This window comes from Sceloporus occidentalis, unplaced genomic scaffold, assembly GCF_023333645.1.
Source record: "Sceloporus occidentalis isolate IW3139 unplaced genomic scaffold, rSceOcc1.0.p SCAF_20, whole genome shotgun sequence".
In the NCBI taxonomy this organism is placed as follows: Eukaryota; Metazoa; Chordata; class Lepidosauria; order Squamata; family Phrynosomatidae; genus Sceloporus; species Sceloporus occidentalis.
This window is the reverse complement of record NW_028317000.1, coordinates 4,172,451-4,185,764: the sequence shown is the minus strand read 5'-3', so window position 1 is coordinate 4,185,764 and position 13,314 is coordinate 4,172,451. Positions and strand designations below refer to the sequence as shown.

At 44.2% G+C, this 13,314-nt stretch overlaps 1 protein-coding gene across 2 annotated transcripts in view; it reads right to left on the bottom strand.

The window, feature by feature from the left end:
* Positions 1-13,314, bottom strand: part of CERS2 (ceramide synthase 2) — a 32,845-nt gene that overhangs the window by 6,784 nt on the left and 12,747 nt on the right. For both annotated transcript variants that reach the window (XM_089483246.1, XM_089483245.1), the window contains exons 2-7: positions 10,115-10,288; positions 6,572-6,689; positions 6,210-6,328; positions 5,086-5,143; positions 4,893-4,943; positions 3,525-3,617 (exon numbers count right to left, since the gene is read on the bottom strand). In XM_089483246.1, the coding sequence (XP_089339372.1) occupies positions 3,525-3,617; positions 4,893-4,943; positions 5,086-5,143; positions 6,210-6,328; positions 6,572-6,689; positions 10,115-10,287 (612 nt within the window). In that variant the 5' untranslated portion in view covers position 10,288. The remainder of the gene's footprint in view (positions 1-3,524; positions 3,618-4,892; positions 4,944-5,085; positions 5,144-6,209; positions 6,329-6,571; positions 6,690-10,114; positions 10,289-13,314) is intronic.

Below are 13,314 nucleotides of genomic sequence, written 5' to 3'. Positions count from 1 at the left end.
TTTCCCCGTTTCTCTGGATGAACTCTCTATGCTGCTAAATTCTTCCAAACCTACTACCTGCTCTCTTGATCCTATTCCCTCCCGTCTCCTAATCTCTATAGCCCCTTCTCTTCTGCCCTCGCTCCTCTATATCTTTAATCTCTCTCTCTCTATGGGTTCCTTCCCTTCTGACTTCAAACATGCTCTCGTTTCCCCAATTCTGAAGAAACCCTCTCTCGACCCCTCTTCTTTGTCTAACTATCGTCCAATTTCTCTTCTTCCTTTTCTTTCTAAGGTCCTAGAACAGGTCATTTATTCTCGCTGTATTAAGTTTCTTGAAGCCAACTCCATCCTGGACCCTTTCCAGTCTGGCTTCTGCCCACGGCACTCTACAGAGACAGCCCTCACCAAGATCTCAAACGATCTCTTGCGGGCCAAGGCAAACGGCCTCTACTCTATTCTCATTCTTCTTGATTTGTCTGCAGCCTTTGACACTGGATCACTGTCTCCTGGTTGATTTACTTTCTGACCTTGGGTTCTCTGACTCTGCTCTTGACTGGTTTAAATCCTACTTGTCAGATAGATCTTTTGCAGTGGTCACAGGTGGTCAGACTTCGTCCTCTGTTCCCCTATCTGTTGGAGTTCCCCGGGGCTCTGTCTTGGGTCCCCTTCTGTTCTCTCTATACACACTGTCCCTAGGTAAACTCATCAGTTCTTTTGGTTTCTCCTATCATCTGTACGCCGATGACACTCAGCTGTATCTGTCCACCCCTGACCTTTCGACGGGGCTTGAACACCAAGTTTCTTCTTGTCTGACTGCCATCTCTCAGTGGATGCGGCTTTGGCACTTGAAGCTCAACATGACTAAGACTGAGCTTCTCGTCTTTCCGCCTAAACCCACCCGTCATTACTCTTTTTCTGTTTCTGTTGATGACACTTTTATCCAACCGGTTCATCAAGCCCGCAGTCTTGGCTTCATTTTTGACTCTTCTCTGTCATTTATTCCCCAGATCCAGGCCACCGCCAAGGCCTGTAGATTCTTTCTCCACAACATTGCCAAGATCCGTCCATTCCTCTCTATCTCCACTGCCAAGACTCTGGTCCATTCCCTAGTGGTTTTGCGACTAGATTATTGTAACTTCCTTCTAACAGGGGTTCCTCTTTCACACCTCCATCCTTTAATCTCTGTCCAGTATTCAGCTGCCCGTATTGTCACATCCGCTCGCAGCTTTGACCATGTTTCTCCTCTTTTATCCTCCCTTCATTGGCTCCCCTTCCCCTTCCGCATCCGGCACAAGCTTTTGTACTTTCAAAGCCCTCCATGGATTGGCCCCTCCTTACTTATCTGACCTTCTTTCTCCTTACATTCCTACTAGTACCCTCCGCTCTGGTAGTCAAGGTCTCCTGTCACAGTGTAGGACTACCACTGCCCCCTCCCAAATTCGTCCCTTCTCGCTTGCTGCCCCTTACTCCTGGAACCTTCTTCCCCCTCATGCACACCTCATCACTTCTCTACCCAGTTTCAAAACTAGTTAAAGACTATATTGTTTAGAGAAGCGTTCCCAGAGGCGAGCCCCTCTCTGACCCAGGAAGCCTCCTTTTAACCATCCATCAAGAAGCCAAGCCCTTCCTCCAGTCCATCTGCCTTGGTCCAGGCCTCGGAGGTGGAGAAGATCTGCTGGACCTGATCCCATTCCCCACCACCACTCCCTTCTCCTTTTGTGTCGTGTCTTTTAGATTGTAAGCCTGAGGGCAGGGAACCGTCTAACTAAAAGATTGTATGTACAGCGCTGTGTAAATTTACAGTGCTTTATAAATAAAGGTTAGTAATAATAATAATAATAATAATAATAATAATAATAATAAATGATTATTTTCTACAGTTCTTTTACAGTTAATTACATGCCATTAAAAAAAAAGAGACAAATCTGGAACCAAAGGCGCGGCTGCCATTTTGTTTTGCGGGCAGCGAGGCGAAAAGAGGAAAGCTGCGACTTCTGCTCAGCAATATGCTTCTAGCAAAACAAATGTTTGCCATACTGGGAAGAAATGTCAAAGAACGTGGGACTTTGGGGTCTTCCTCGCTAAGACTGCTATGCTGTCTTTAGTCTTTAGTAGCCAAGACTAGTCTTGAGTCTTTAGTCACTAAGACTAGTCTTGAATCTTTAGTAGCTAAGACTAGGCTTGAGTCTTTAGTCGCTAAGACTACTTTAGTAGCTAAGACTAGTCTTTAGTTTTTAGTAGCGAAGACTTGTCTTTAGTAGCTAAGACTACTAAAATGTGATAAATCTGAAAGCTGCCGCTCTTGCGTCTTTGGGTTTCGAATGGACAGTTTCTCAAAGAGAGGGATGGCCTCCAAAAACTAGGACACATCTCTTTATCCTTCTTTATCCTTTATTTTTATCCTTGCCCATCATTTGCTACTTTGGAAATTTTGGAAAAACGTCAGAGGTTATGATAATAATAATAATAATAATAATAATAATAATAATTCAGCTCCATTTATTGGAACAGTCCACGACCGACGTTCAGGAAAAACAGCTCAGGACCCATTCAAACTTGAAGCGCATAGAAGGAGACGCACTCCGGTTGGAAGAATAAAAGAGACCTACGTCAAGAGGATTGCAAACCAAGGTAAAACAACTCTGAATATTGAGGTAAAAAGAAGAAATCCAGCCTCTAACATTGCAACCACAACCTCCGTTGTGCGTTCTTTCTACAGTTTCAAGTCCGTCGCGACTAAGAACAAACCACAGTTTTGCATTTGGAAAAATTACCAAACCAACGTCCTTTATTTGCCCATATTTTTCCGGATGCAAAATGGCGGTTTGCGTCTTCTTGCCCGCAGTGGGAACAAGCCGGCTCCAAACTATACTTTGACAAAGCTGGCTTGTCGCTCTAAAGATAGTTGGGCTAAGCCATGGTTTCAGGTTCAGATGTCGCAGGAGATGATGGTTTATTCGATCACAAAGACTCTGGTCACAGTTGTACCAAAGAAACACAGGGTTTGATGGAAGACTCCAAATATTAGAAGTGGAGTTTTGGACCTGCTGCCCATGTGCTGTGTTTGAAAAACTCACTCCATGTGCCATATACACACACACACACACACACACACACACACACATATATATACAGTGGGTCCTTGTTATTTGCTGGGGTTTGCTTCTAGGACCCTCCACGGATAACAAAATCCAGGGATGCTCAAGTCCATTCAATCCAACGGCATAACAAAAAGGTGTCTCTTATATAAAATGCTCCTTAAATACGCATTGGGGAAAAGGCAAGTTGGAAATATAACGAGGCTAATATTCCTATGGCACAGTGGTTTGAGTTGGGCTATGACTCGAGACCCGGGTTCGAGTCCTAGCTCAGCTACGGAAACCCATCGGATGACCAAGTCTTAGTGTCAGAGGATGGCCGTGGCAAACCATGGCAAACCCCCTCTGAACAAACCTCATGATAAATTAACCTTAGGATTGCCGTATATCAGACATGCACGATGACAATGAGCCATGGATGCGTTCGGAAACCAGTTTGCTCACCTTTCGCTTGACGTCGGAGGCGATGCTGAACAAGAGGGACCAGTAAAAGGAGAGTTCGATCATATAATACCAGTACTGGGAAGGCAGCATGGTCTGGAGAAGGAAGCCAAACAGTAATAATAACAACAGTCACAACAGCAGCAACGACAAATAGTCCAATTCTATGTGATACAATATTCGGAAACGACACTTTAAATAAACTTTGCCCGTGGTGTTTATTGAATGCAATCGCCTTTGCCCCACAATACACATGGAATATAATTGCACTGACCCCATTGCGGTTGTGGGATGCGATCACACATTGCTTATGAAACGTACCATATACACTCCGCTATAAGTCGGCCTCATGGATAAGTCAAGGACAGGTTTTGGGGACCAAAATTAGGGGTTTTTGATCTGTACTGTGGATGAGTTGAGGGTAAAACATAGGGTCCGTGCTTCCAGGACAGATTGGCGACTCTGGTTTTTGGGGTCCATTTTTCGACTACAATTTCTAGCCGTATACATGAGTCCATGCAGCAATGGCATTTACCCCAGCATCTTAATATGCTCACATTTGCCCCATGATCATGTTTGCAGAACACAATCCCATTATTTGATGCGCCACGTTTATGGAATGTATTGCATTTGCCCCATTGCGGCTGTGGAACATGACCATGCTTTGCTCACTAAATGTCATTCCATTCGACCCTACAGTCCTCATAGATATATACTCACATTTACATATGTTACATATTTAAAATTGATTGATTAAAATTGACCGTAAGTACATATTTACAGAATGCAATTGACCCCTCGTTCTTATGGAAAGCAATTGCATTTGCCCCATCGTGCTTCCAGGACAGAAACACTTTTGGACATCTGTGCCCCATTGCAGTTGTGGATCATTATCACACTTCACTCGTGAAACGCAATCTCATTTCCCCAACGTCTTTTGGGAACATCATCGCATTACGTTTCATAACCACAATGGGGCAACCATGATAAGTATGAAGGGGCAAACACAACCATGGTCCATAAGGATAATGATGGGGATGGTGATGATTTGATATTATATCACAGTGATTCGGCTTGCGGACCTGGGAAGACCCAAATGAAGTTGCCCCTCCGTTTTTGCGGGGATCCATTCCAAACCCCTGGCAAAAATGGATAACTACCAATATTGAAGTCCCTATTGATTTCAATGGGAGCTGTGCTCCTTTGCAGACATGCGTCTTGGGCGCGTGTCCCATTATGCCGCCCTCCGTTCGCCACACGCGCATTTCCGACGTACGCGGACTCCAAGTCCCCAAAAACGGAGGGGTGGTCGCAATTCCCCTATGTGGCGGCTTTCTAACCCCACAAATCTAGGGGTACAAATGTACTCACCTGGACAGGATAGCCTTCCCAAACTTTCCGGAGATCGTAAAACCAAGGTTTCTGCAAAAGAATTTGGACGCAGAGATGGCGCAGGTTAGCGAAGAATGACAAAGGAGCAGACGCCATTTCGAAATGTTAAAAATTCACCCCAATTTTTCCAAATGAATTAATTAAAACATGGAAGGAAAAGAAGGGTACTTACATCCACTATAACAACCATGCCAGCAATGAAAGCAACAAGGTAAAAGGTGAATCTCCAACTAGAAAAAGGAAGCACAAAGTATTGGGTGTGTTGTTGTTGTGGTTGTTGTAGCGTCACGCTCGCTCTTGTTCAAATTTATTCCAGTCGGATTATTATTATTATTATTATTATTATACTTTATTTGTTGTATTGATGGGGCGTTGCTATATTTAATCCTAAAATTGCAAAACCTCATGCTGCAACGCAATGCAGCAGTGTATCTATCCTTTGGTGCATTATGCTCCGGTTTAGCAAAATCCCATTATTTTCCCTTACAAATATTCAGCTTTCTGGGGGTTGTGAACCATGCTCTCCATGTTCAGAAGCGTTTCCCCTTAAATTTTGCTGCCCTCCATCCTGATATTTGTTATAATAAAAAGCCACCCTTGGAAATTGGCATCGCTATATAAATAAGCTTAATAATAATAATAATAATAATAATAATAATAATAAAAGGGATTTGCTATTAATATATGATTTTAAAATGGACCAAGATCCGGATAAGACACTCTTACAACCACTTTAGTGACATTTCCAGTTCCCAAATGCATTATTATTAGTAGTAGTATTAATATTTACAATGCTGTGTAAATTTACAGTGCTATATTATTATTATTATTATTATTATTATTATTATTATTATTATTATTAAGAATAATATTATATTAATAATATAACATATTAACAATAATATATTAATAATTATAGAATCATAGAATTCTATGATTATTATAATTATTAAATTTACAGTGCTATATTATTATGAATAATAATATATTAATAAGAATATTAATATTATATTAACAATATAATATATTACTAATATAATATTAGTAATAATAATAGAATCATAGAATTCTATGATTATTATTATTAAATTTATAATTACAACATAATAAATGCACCCTTAGATATACTTTTAAACCTTAAAAACAATCCCAAAGCTGGACAGTGGGCCAAAATGGGAGGAAACAGCTTCTTGGACGCTAGATGCTGACCATCTGCCTACGGACGTTGGTGGACTGGTCCATAAGTGTCCCGCAATACGACGGCGCACTGTGCGGCGAAGGTGCCTCCCGACTTACCTGGCTTCCCGAAATTTCTTGAGCAAACTGGGCCGGTCTTGGTTGCGCCGGCGCCGGAACCAACGCTCCACCTGCCGGGCGGTGCATCCGCTTTTCTTCGACAGGGCCTCAATGTCGGCCTGCGATGGGAGCAGAAGAGAATCAGGGACCCCTCCGAGTGGAATGGAAATTTGGAAACCGACCTCACAAACCACAGCGCGCCTGCGTTATACACGGGCACACTATAAATGGCTTTGAGCATACACGCAAAGCCGCACGGGAATACGTGGGGTGCAAGGGTCAGTGTGCATGCACCGCCGCATGCATGAGCCCCATTCACTGTACATTGGAAGGTACGTTTTGCACATTGTGGCTCCTTTTACCTGTTTGGGGTGTTTGCAGGAAGAAATGTAAAATCTTTCTAGGACCGGATTTGGAGTCGCTTTTAACCGGACTTTCTCCTTGACGTTCAAAAGGCCGGCTAGCGGAGTGGCTACGTACCTGGAGCGCCAAACGGGAGCCAAAAGAGGAAAGAAAACAAACAGAACGAGAAAGAGAAAGGGAGAGAGGCAGACAGGGTTATTCTGCAATTCAGAGTAATACAGAATTTTTCAGCATTTATGATCTCCTTTTCCAAATTGACCAGATCTTAAATTTGACCTAGGCTTCTCAGCCCAGAAATGGACTTAATGGCCAAGTTCAGTGCCAGAAAAAAAAGTTCGCATAAATGTGGAGCATGTGCGGATTACCACTTTCTCAGCAGAGATTGCAGCGCCGATAACAACCTACAACAAGCGTTGCGCCATTGTGCCGTGCCTTCGAGTCATTTCTGGTTTATGGCGACCCTATCATGGGGCTTTCTTGGCAAGGTTTGTTCAGAGTGCGGCTTGCCCAAGGGTCACCCCATTGGATTCGCATGGCTGAGCGGGGATTTGAACCCGGGTCTCCAGAGTCGTAGTCCAACACTCAAACCACTACACCATAATGATGATTTGTTATTGTTGTTGCTGTCGCGTGCCTCCAAGTCATTGCCTACTTATGGAGATGCTACGGCGAACCTATCATGGGTTTTTCTTGGCATGGTTTGTTCGGAGGAGGTTTGCCATTGCCTTCCCTTGAGGCTGAGAGAGTGTGACTTGCCCAAGGGTCACCCATTGACTAGTAGTACCAATAATAATAATAATAATAATAATAATAATAATAATAACAACAACAACAACAACCATCCACCTTTGCAGCAAGTCCCTGAACAGTTTAATAGCAAGTCAGGCACTAGGTGGCAAGGTTTGTTCAGAGGAGGTTGGCCATTGCCATCCTCAGAGGTTGAGAGACTGTCACCCAATGGGTTTCCATGGCCGAGCTAGGATTCGAACCCTGGTCCACAGAGTCATAGTCCAACAGGTGGAATAATCCTGCGGGAGAGGCGGCATATAAATAAATAACATTTATTATTATTTATTATAATGGGCTTTCTTAGTTTGGAGAGGCAATGGAGCTCTCTGGCTGAGGATCCAAAACCGTGCCATTCCTGACACTCCATAGGATGCAGCTGCGGCAGTCAAAGTGGAATCCGCATTGTGCGACAAATGCGTGAGCATACAACGCACACACACACAAACACGCACTGCCCTGTCCTTGCAAAGACAAAGCTCTCTCTGTCTCTCCTTTGTTTCTTTTTCTTGGGCGACAGGGACAAACCATGGCTTTTTAATGTGCCGTCCCAGGACCATTCGGGGAGGTTGCTGACCTAATGTGGGTCATCGGCCCAAATGGCACAATGCCCCGATTGTGCCAACCGCATCCCTCTTTTCGCTCCATTGTTTTCTCCGTTCTTGGTGCGCGATCCCCGTCTCCCGCGGCGAGACGCCATTCCTCCCGAGGAATTCGTCGGCGCCCACAGACAAAGGGTTATCGTTATTTCATTGATTTCAGCCTGTTTTAAAAATCTTTAGCAGCTAAAGGAGTTGAAGGTTGGCTCTTATGCGTATTTATTTCCACCTTCTTTGCAAGGGGAAGGAAAGTGCGCTTCGGGTGAATTATTTACACCTCCAAAGTGATCCTGTTAAAATTTGGCACATTCCTTGCGGTTCATTATCTGGAACGACAAACAGCCTTTGAGTTTTGATGGGTTGGAAACTTCCCCCAAATCCCACCTCTCGCATCTCTTCCATAGATTTCTCTTCCCTGAAACAAGTTCTGTGAATCTCAGTTAACTAAATCTGCATCTGCTCTGCAGAAATAACCCACTTCGACACTGCTTTATAACTGCTGTGGCTACAAAATCCTGGGACTTGTTGCGTGTTGTGATTTTTAGGGCTTCTTTGTCAGAACTTGCAACATTTGTAATGAACCCCTCTATTACCTGCGCAAGAGACCCATATCTACTTCGGTTTGCAATACTGTATGACCTCCATATCCCAGACTTGCTGTGACCATGCAAATCCATGTATAATCCATGTATCCATGCAAAGCCTATCAAAATGAATGACGTCTGCTGGGATCTGACCATAGAGTTGCAGTGGAGGAGCTAGAAAATCCTAGAGAGAACACTCTCTAGGCATTTCTAGGTCCTCCGGCACGACTCTATGATCACCTTCTCCTGGAAACATACGAATTGCATTGAAGGACCAAGAAAATCCTAGAGAGGACACCATTCAAGGCATTTCCCAGTGCTCCAGTGCAACTTTATGGTTATCTTCTGCTGGAAGCATACCATAGAATCTCATTGAAGGACCTAGAAATCCTAGAAGGAACACCTTCCTAGGCATTTCTAGGTCCTTCAGTGTGACTCTATGGTCATCTTCTATTGCAAATAGACCACAGAATAGCACTGGAGGGCCTAGAAAATCCCAGAGAGAAGATATTTTTTCAGAAGATGGTAAGCGAAACCCATGAATACAGGGTTCATATTGTACATCCTAAGTATCTGTGCAATAGATTCATATATATTCCTATCTGCCATAAAGACTACACTATATATGCAAACCATCCACACCCATATATATTATCTATGCCAAAGATCCACCTATAATAATGTGCAATGAAAACCATATGATGTCTGCGACACATGCACTTCCGTAAGCAAAAACTGCATGCAGACGCATGCACTGTTTTGCAAGGAACGTTCCATTATGCACCCCTGTATGCAACACCAACAATATGACATATGCAATACGTGCAGAAATATCACTCCATTGCACACTTGAAATGCTATTATCGGTCCAAAACACGAATGGGAGAAGGCAGTTAAGCCCCCGTTACGTATCCACCACCAAGAGCGCCACCTTTGCGAAAGAAGACGCAAACAGGCAAAACCACATCGCACACAGCTCCGGCTCCAACCCAAATGCAGACAGACTGACCTGGATGGAAAAGTCTTGGGAAATGCCTGTGGTCCAAATAGGTTGCAATTGAAATCCTGCCCTTAACAAGACCCCAGCCACCCTCATCCTTATCAGGGCAAATTCTGGATTATAGAGCATCTCTCCAGTTCTCTTATTATTTGCCCAGAAATGCCTCAAAAGCACCCCAGGAGAACAGGATTCCCAAACCAAAGACTCTTGCAAGTCATCAGCAGATGCGGTCCATCCGCTCCAGGCTCTAATGTGAACTTTGAAGCCGTCGGGAAGTTCTTCCTAATGCTTAGGTGGAATCACTTTTCCTATCGCTGGATCCATTGCTCCAGGTCCTTTACTGTGAAGCAGCAGAAAACAAGCTAGCACCCTCCTCAATATGACATCCCTCCAAATGTTTAAACAGGGCTATCATACCACCTCTTAACCGTCTCTTCTCCAAGCTAAATGTACCCAGCTCCCTAAGTCTCTCCTCATAGAGCTTCATGGTTTCCAGGCCCTTCAACATTTTGGTGGCCCTTCTCTGGACACGTTCCAGCTTCTCAGCGTCCTTCTCGAACCATGGATACTCACATTTCGAAGAGGTGCCGGACCACCAGGAAGACGAAGGCTAAAGGGATGGTGAAGTAGAGGTCGGAGGCCTTGGCGTAGATCCGGCCATCGTGGTCTTGGAGGTCGCTCCACGTCAGGTTGGCCGGCAACCAGAGCCGTTCCCACCAGAAGTAATTGTATAAAGTCTGGAACATCCTGCGAGGAGAAAGACAAAAAAGAGATGACCACTTGGAGATTTAAAATTTGGGGGCGTAAAGAGACCCCCAGGAGTTGGAGAGAGTTTGCTTTTGGGCACACCAACATAACCAACGACATGGAAGGCATCTCTGCATCTACGTTGCAAAATTAATGCAGTTTGATGCCGCTTTTACTGTCCTGGCTCTGTGCGACAGAGTCTTTGCAGATTCGTGAACTATTTCCCTATCGCAATACAATAATAAAATGGTATCCGATGGTAAAAACAATAGAAAACGACAAATTCCACAGGATGGAAAAAACAACAGTTAAAGCGGCGTCGAACTGCATCAGTTCCGCGAGAAAAAGGGAGGATGCCCAAACCCAAACCTACGCCGAAATCCTTGCCAGATGAAGCAATGGAAGATACTGTCTTAAGTCAACTCAGCAGCAAGCCGGCAATGCCAGTTTTCCCAACCAAAGCTAGAACTAGATGGTTTTTTCCCCAGCACTCCAAATAACATTTATCTTGATTTGTTTGGATGCTATGTTCAAACACGTTCGCAGCGTCGTGTGGGAAATGATTTCACTGCGATATTTGAAATGCAGTCATCCCTCCGCATTTGCAGCTTTGACTTTTGCAATTACTACCGACACTGCTTTAACTGCGACGGATCTAGGATTTGTAGTTTTGAGAGAGCTCTCTCGACAAACCACACATCCCAGGGTTGTATTTAAATTAGATTTTGGAGGCACATATATACAAGACTTACATTTAACAGGATGGAACCAGGGCAGTTAAAGTGGTATCAAATGGTAGTAACTCTGCAATGCGGTAGCCACCATATATAGCCAAGTAAAGCGGAAACCCAACCGTGGCGAGCAAAGGAGGAGGACAGTTAGGCATCGCATTTGCAGATTTGCAGGATTGTAGCTGCAGATTTCGAGTCCTTGCATTGCAAGGGACTCCCAAGGGCCATCTAATCCAATCCTTGCCATGCAGGAATACACAATGAAAGCACTCCTGAAAGAACCATCCAACCTCTGCTTAAAGACCTCCAAAGAAAGTGACTCGAACACCCGCCAGAGAGATCTAGTAGCACCTTTGAGACTAACTGAAAGAAAGATGTTGGCAGCAGGAGCTTTCCGAGACTTCAGTCTACTTCCTCAGACGCAGTTGGTGGAGTGGAAGCCATAGACAGACATATATATGCCATAAGTATGTGAGGATGTCAATACAAATTAGAAATCCTTTCTAAATAGTATGTAGAGAGATCTTGTAGCAGCTTTGAGACTAACTGAAAGAAAGAAGTTGGCAGCATGAGCTAAAGTCTACTTCTGCAGATGCTTTTGGCCCATTCCACCATCAAGCGTCATTTAATATCAAGGAATTTGTCCTAATGTTCAGGTGGAATCTCCAACGTCATCATCATCACCACCACCACCACTACCATTATGATGATGTTTATTTATACCCTGACTTCCCCCCAGCACAGTAACTCAAGGCAGCTTTCCTTTCTTGCATTCAAATCCATTGCTTTGTTTTCCTAGCCTATGGAGCATCAGAAAGCAAGCCCTGCTCCATCTTCCATGGGAAATCCCTCCAGAAGAAGCAACGATGGCAGAAACTCACCCGTCGTCCATCTCGCCCAACGGGGGCAAGACCACAGCCAGCGGACCGGTGTGCCAACTAACTCAGGCTCCTACGTCCTGGAGATGCTCTCTGTGCCAAATGAAAGCTCTCCTCCAGAGCCCCAGATGTGGCGATACCAAGGGCTGGGCATCCTTGTGGGTGGTGGCATCTCAAGGTGTGCAATGGCTTTCCCAAGAAAGTTTATCTGCTGTAATCTTTAATATGATAACAGGCGTCTGCGTGTTTAACCCGTCTCCCCAGATCCTACAAATGTCAATGCTTTAATACAGTGGAAGCTTTGGATCCGTTGGGGTTTGGTCCCAGGAGCCTCATGGATACCAAAATCCATGGATTCTCAATTCCCATTAAATACTATTATTATTAATATCCCTTGTGGATAACAAAATCCATGGATGCTCGAGTCCCAATAATAATAATAATAATAATAATAATAATAATAATAATAATAATAATAATAATGGTGTCCTTTATACAAAACAGAAAATAAAAGTTTGCTTTTGGGAATTTATATTATTTTTGGATATTTTCAAGATGGTTGAATCCATGGATGAAAAAAAATCCATGGATGCAGAGGGCCAACTATATTAGCAAATTCTGTATTGATCGATTGATCGATCAGTCGTATCATCTGTCTGTCTGTCTGCGCTATCTATCTATCCATCCATCCATCCATCCATCCAAACTCTGGATGGTGTTTTGGACTTCAGTTTCCAGATTCCCAGATCATTGACCAAGATAGCTGAAGTCCACAACATACGGAGGACCAACGTTTGAGGATCACTGGCTTAAACCTTGGCTTAAACCAACCTGGCTTAAACCAGCGATCCTTGCAATACATCCCAGAATGCGAGATGTGCCGAAGGAAAGAAGGCATTTCTTTGGTATCATAAGCACTTCACAGAGACAAAGTCAAAAAGCAGGCTTCTCCACACCTGCGGCTTCTTTTCATGGGCTGCCCCAAGCCAAAGAGGCACCCTCGAAAAGCGTGTCACGCATGGCGGCATCCTTACGCCCTTTTTGTTGCCAAGCGGACTCCTTTCATGCCACGGCACCCTTCAATTACCTCTCAGAACTCTTTCTGTATCAGGTTTTCAGCCTAAACTGGCCATCATCCCTTTGCCCAGGCTTTGATATTCACCTGGCTGCCTTCTTGGCATCCCCGACAGTAAATTCTAGGTTTTAATGACAGGCCAGCTGGATAAAGTTTCGTAAGACGCACCCGTGCCCAGCAAGGCACTCCGTGAGTCACAGCCTTGTCCTGCTGCACCAATTTCAGCAGATGGATCTCACCCTGTCTGCACCCATTTGTGGGGCGAAGCATCCAAAAGAGCGACAGCCTATCCCAAATGCAATTGGGGGTGAAGAGAGAAATGAGTCCTGGCATGTGGCCCTT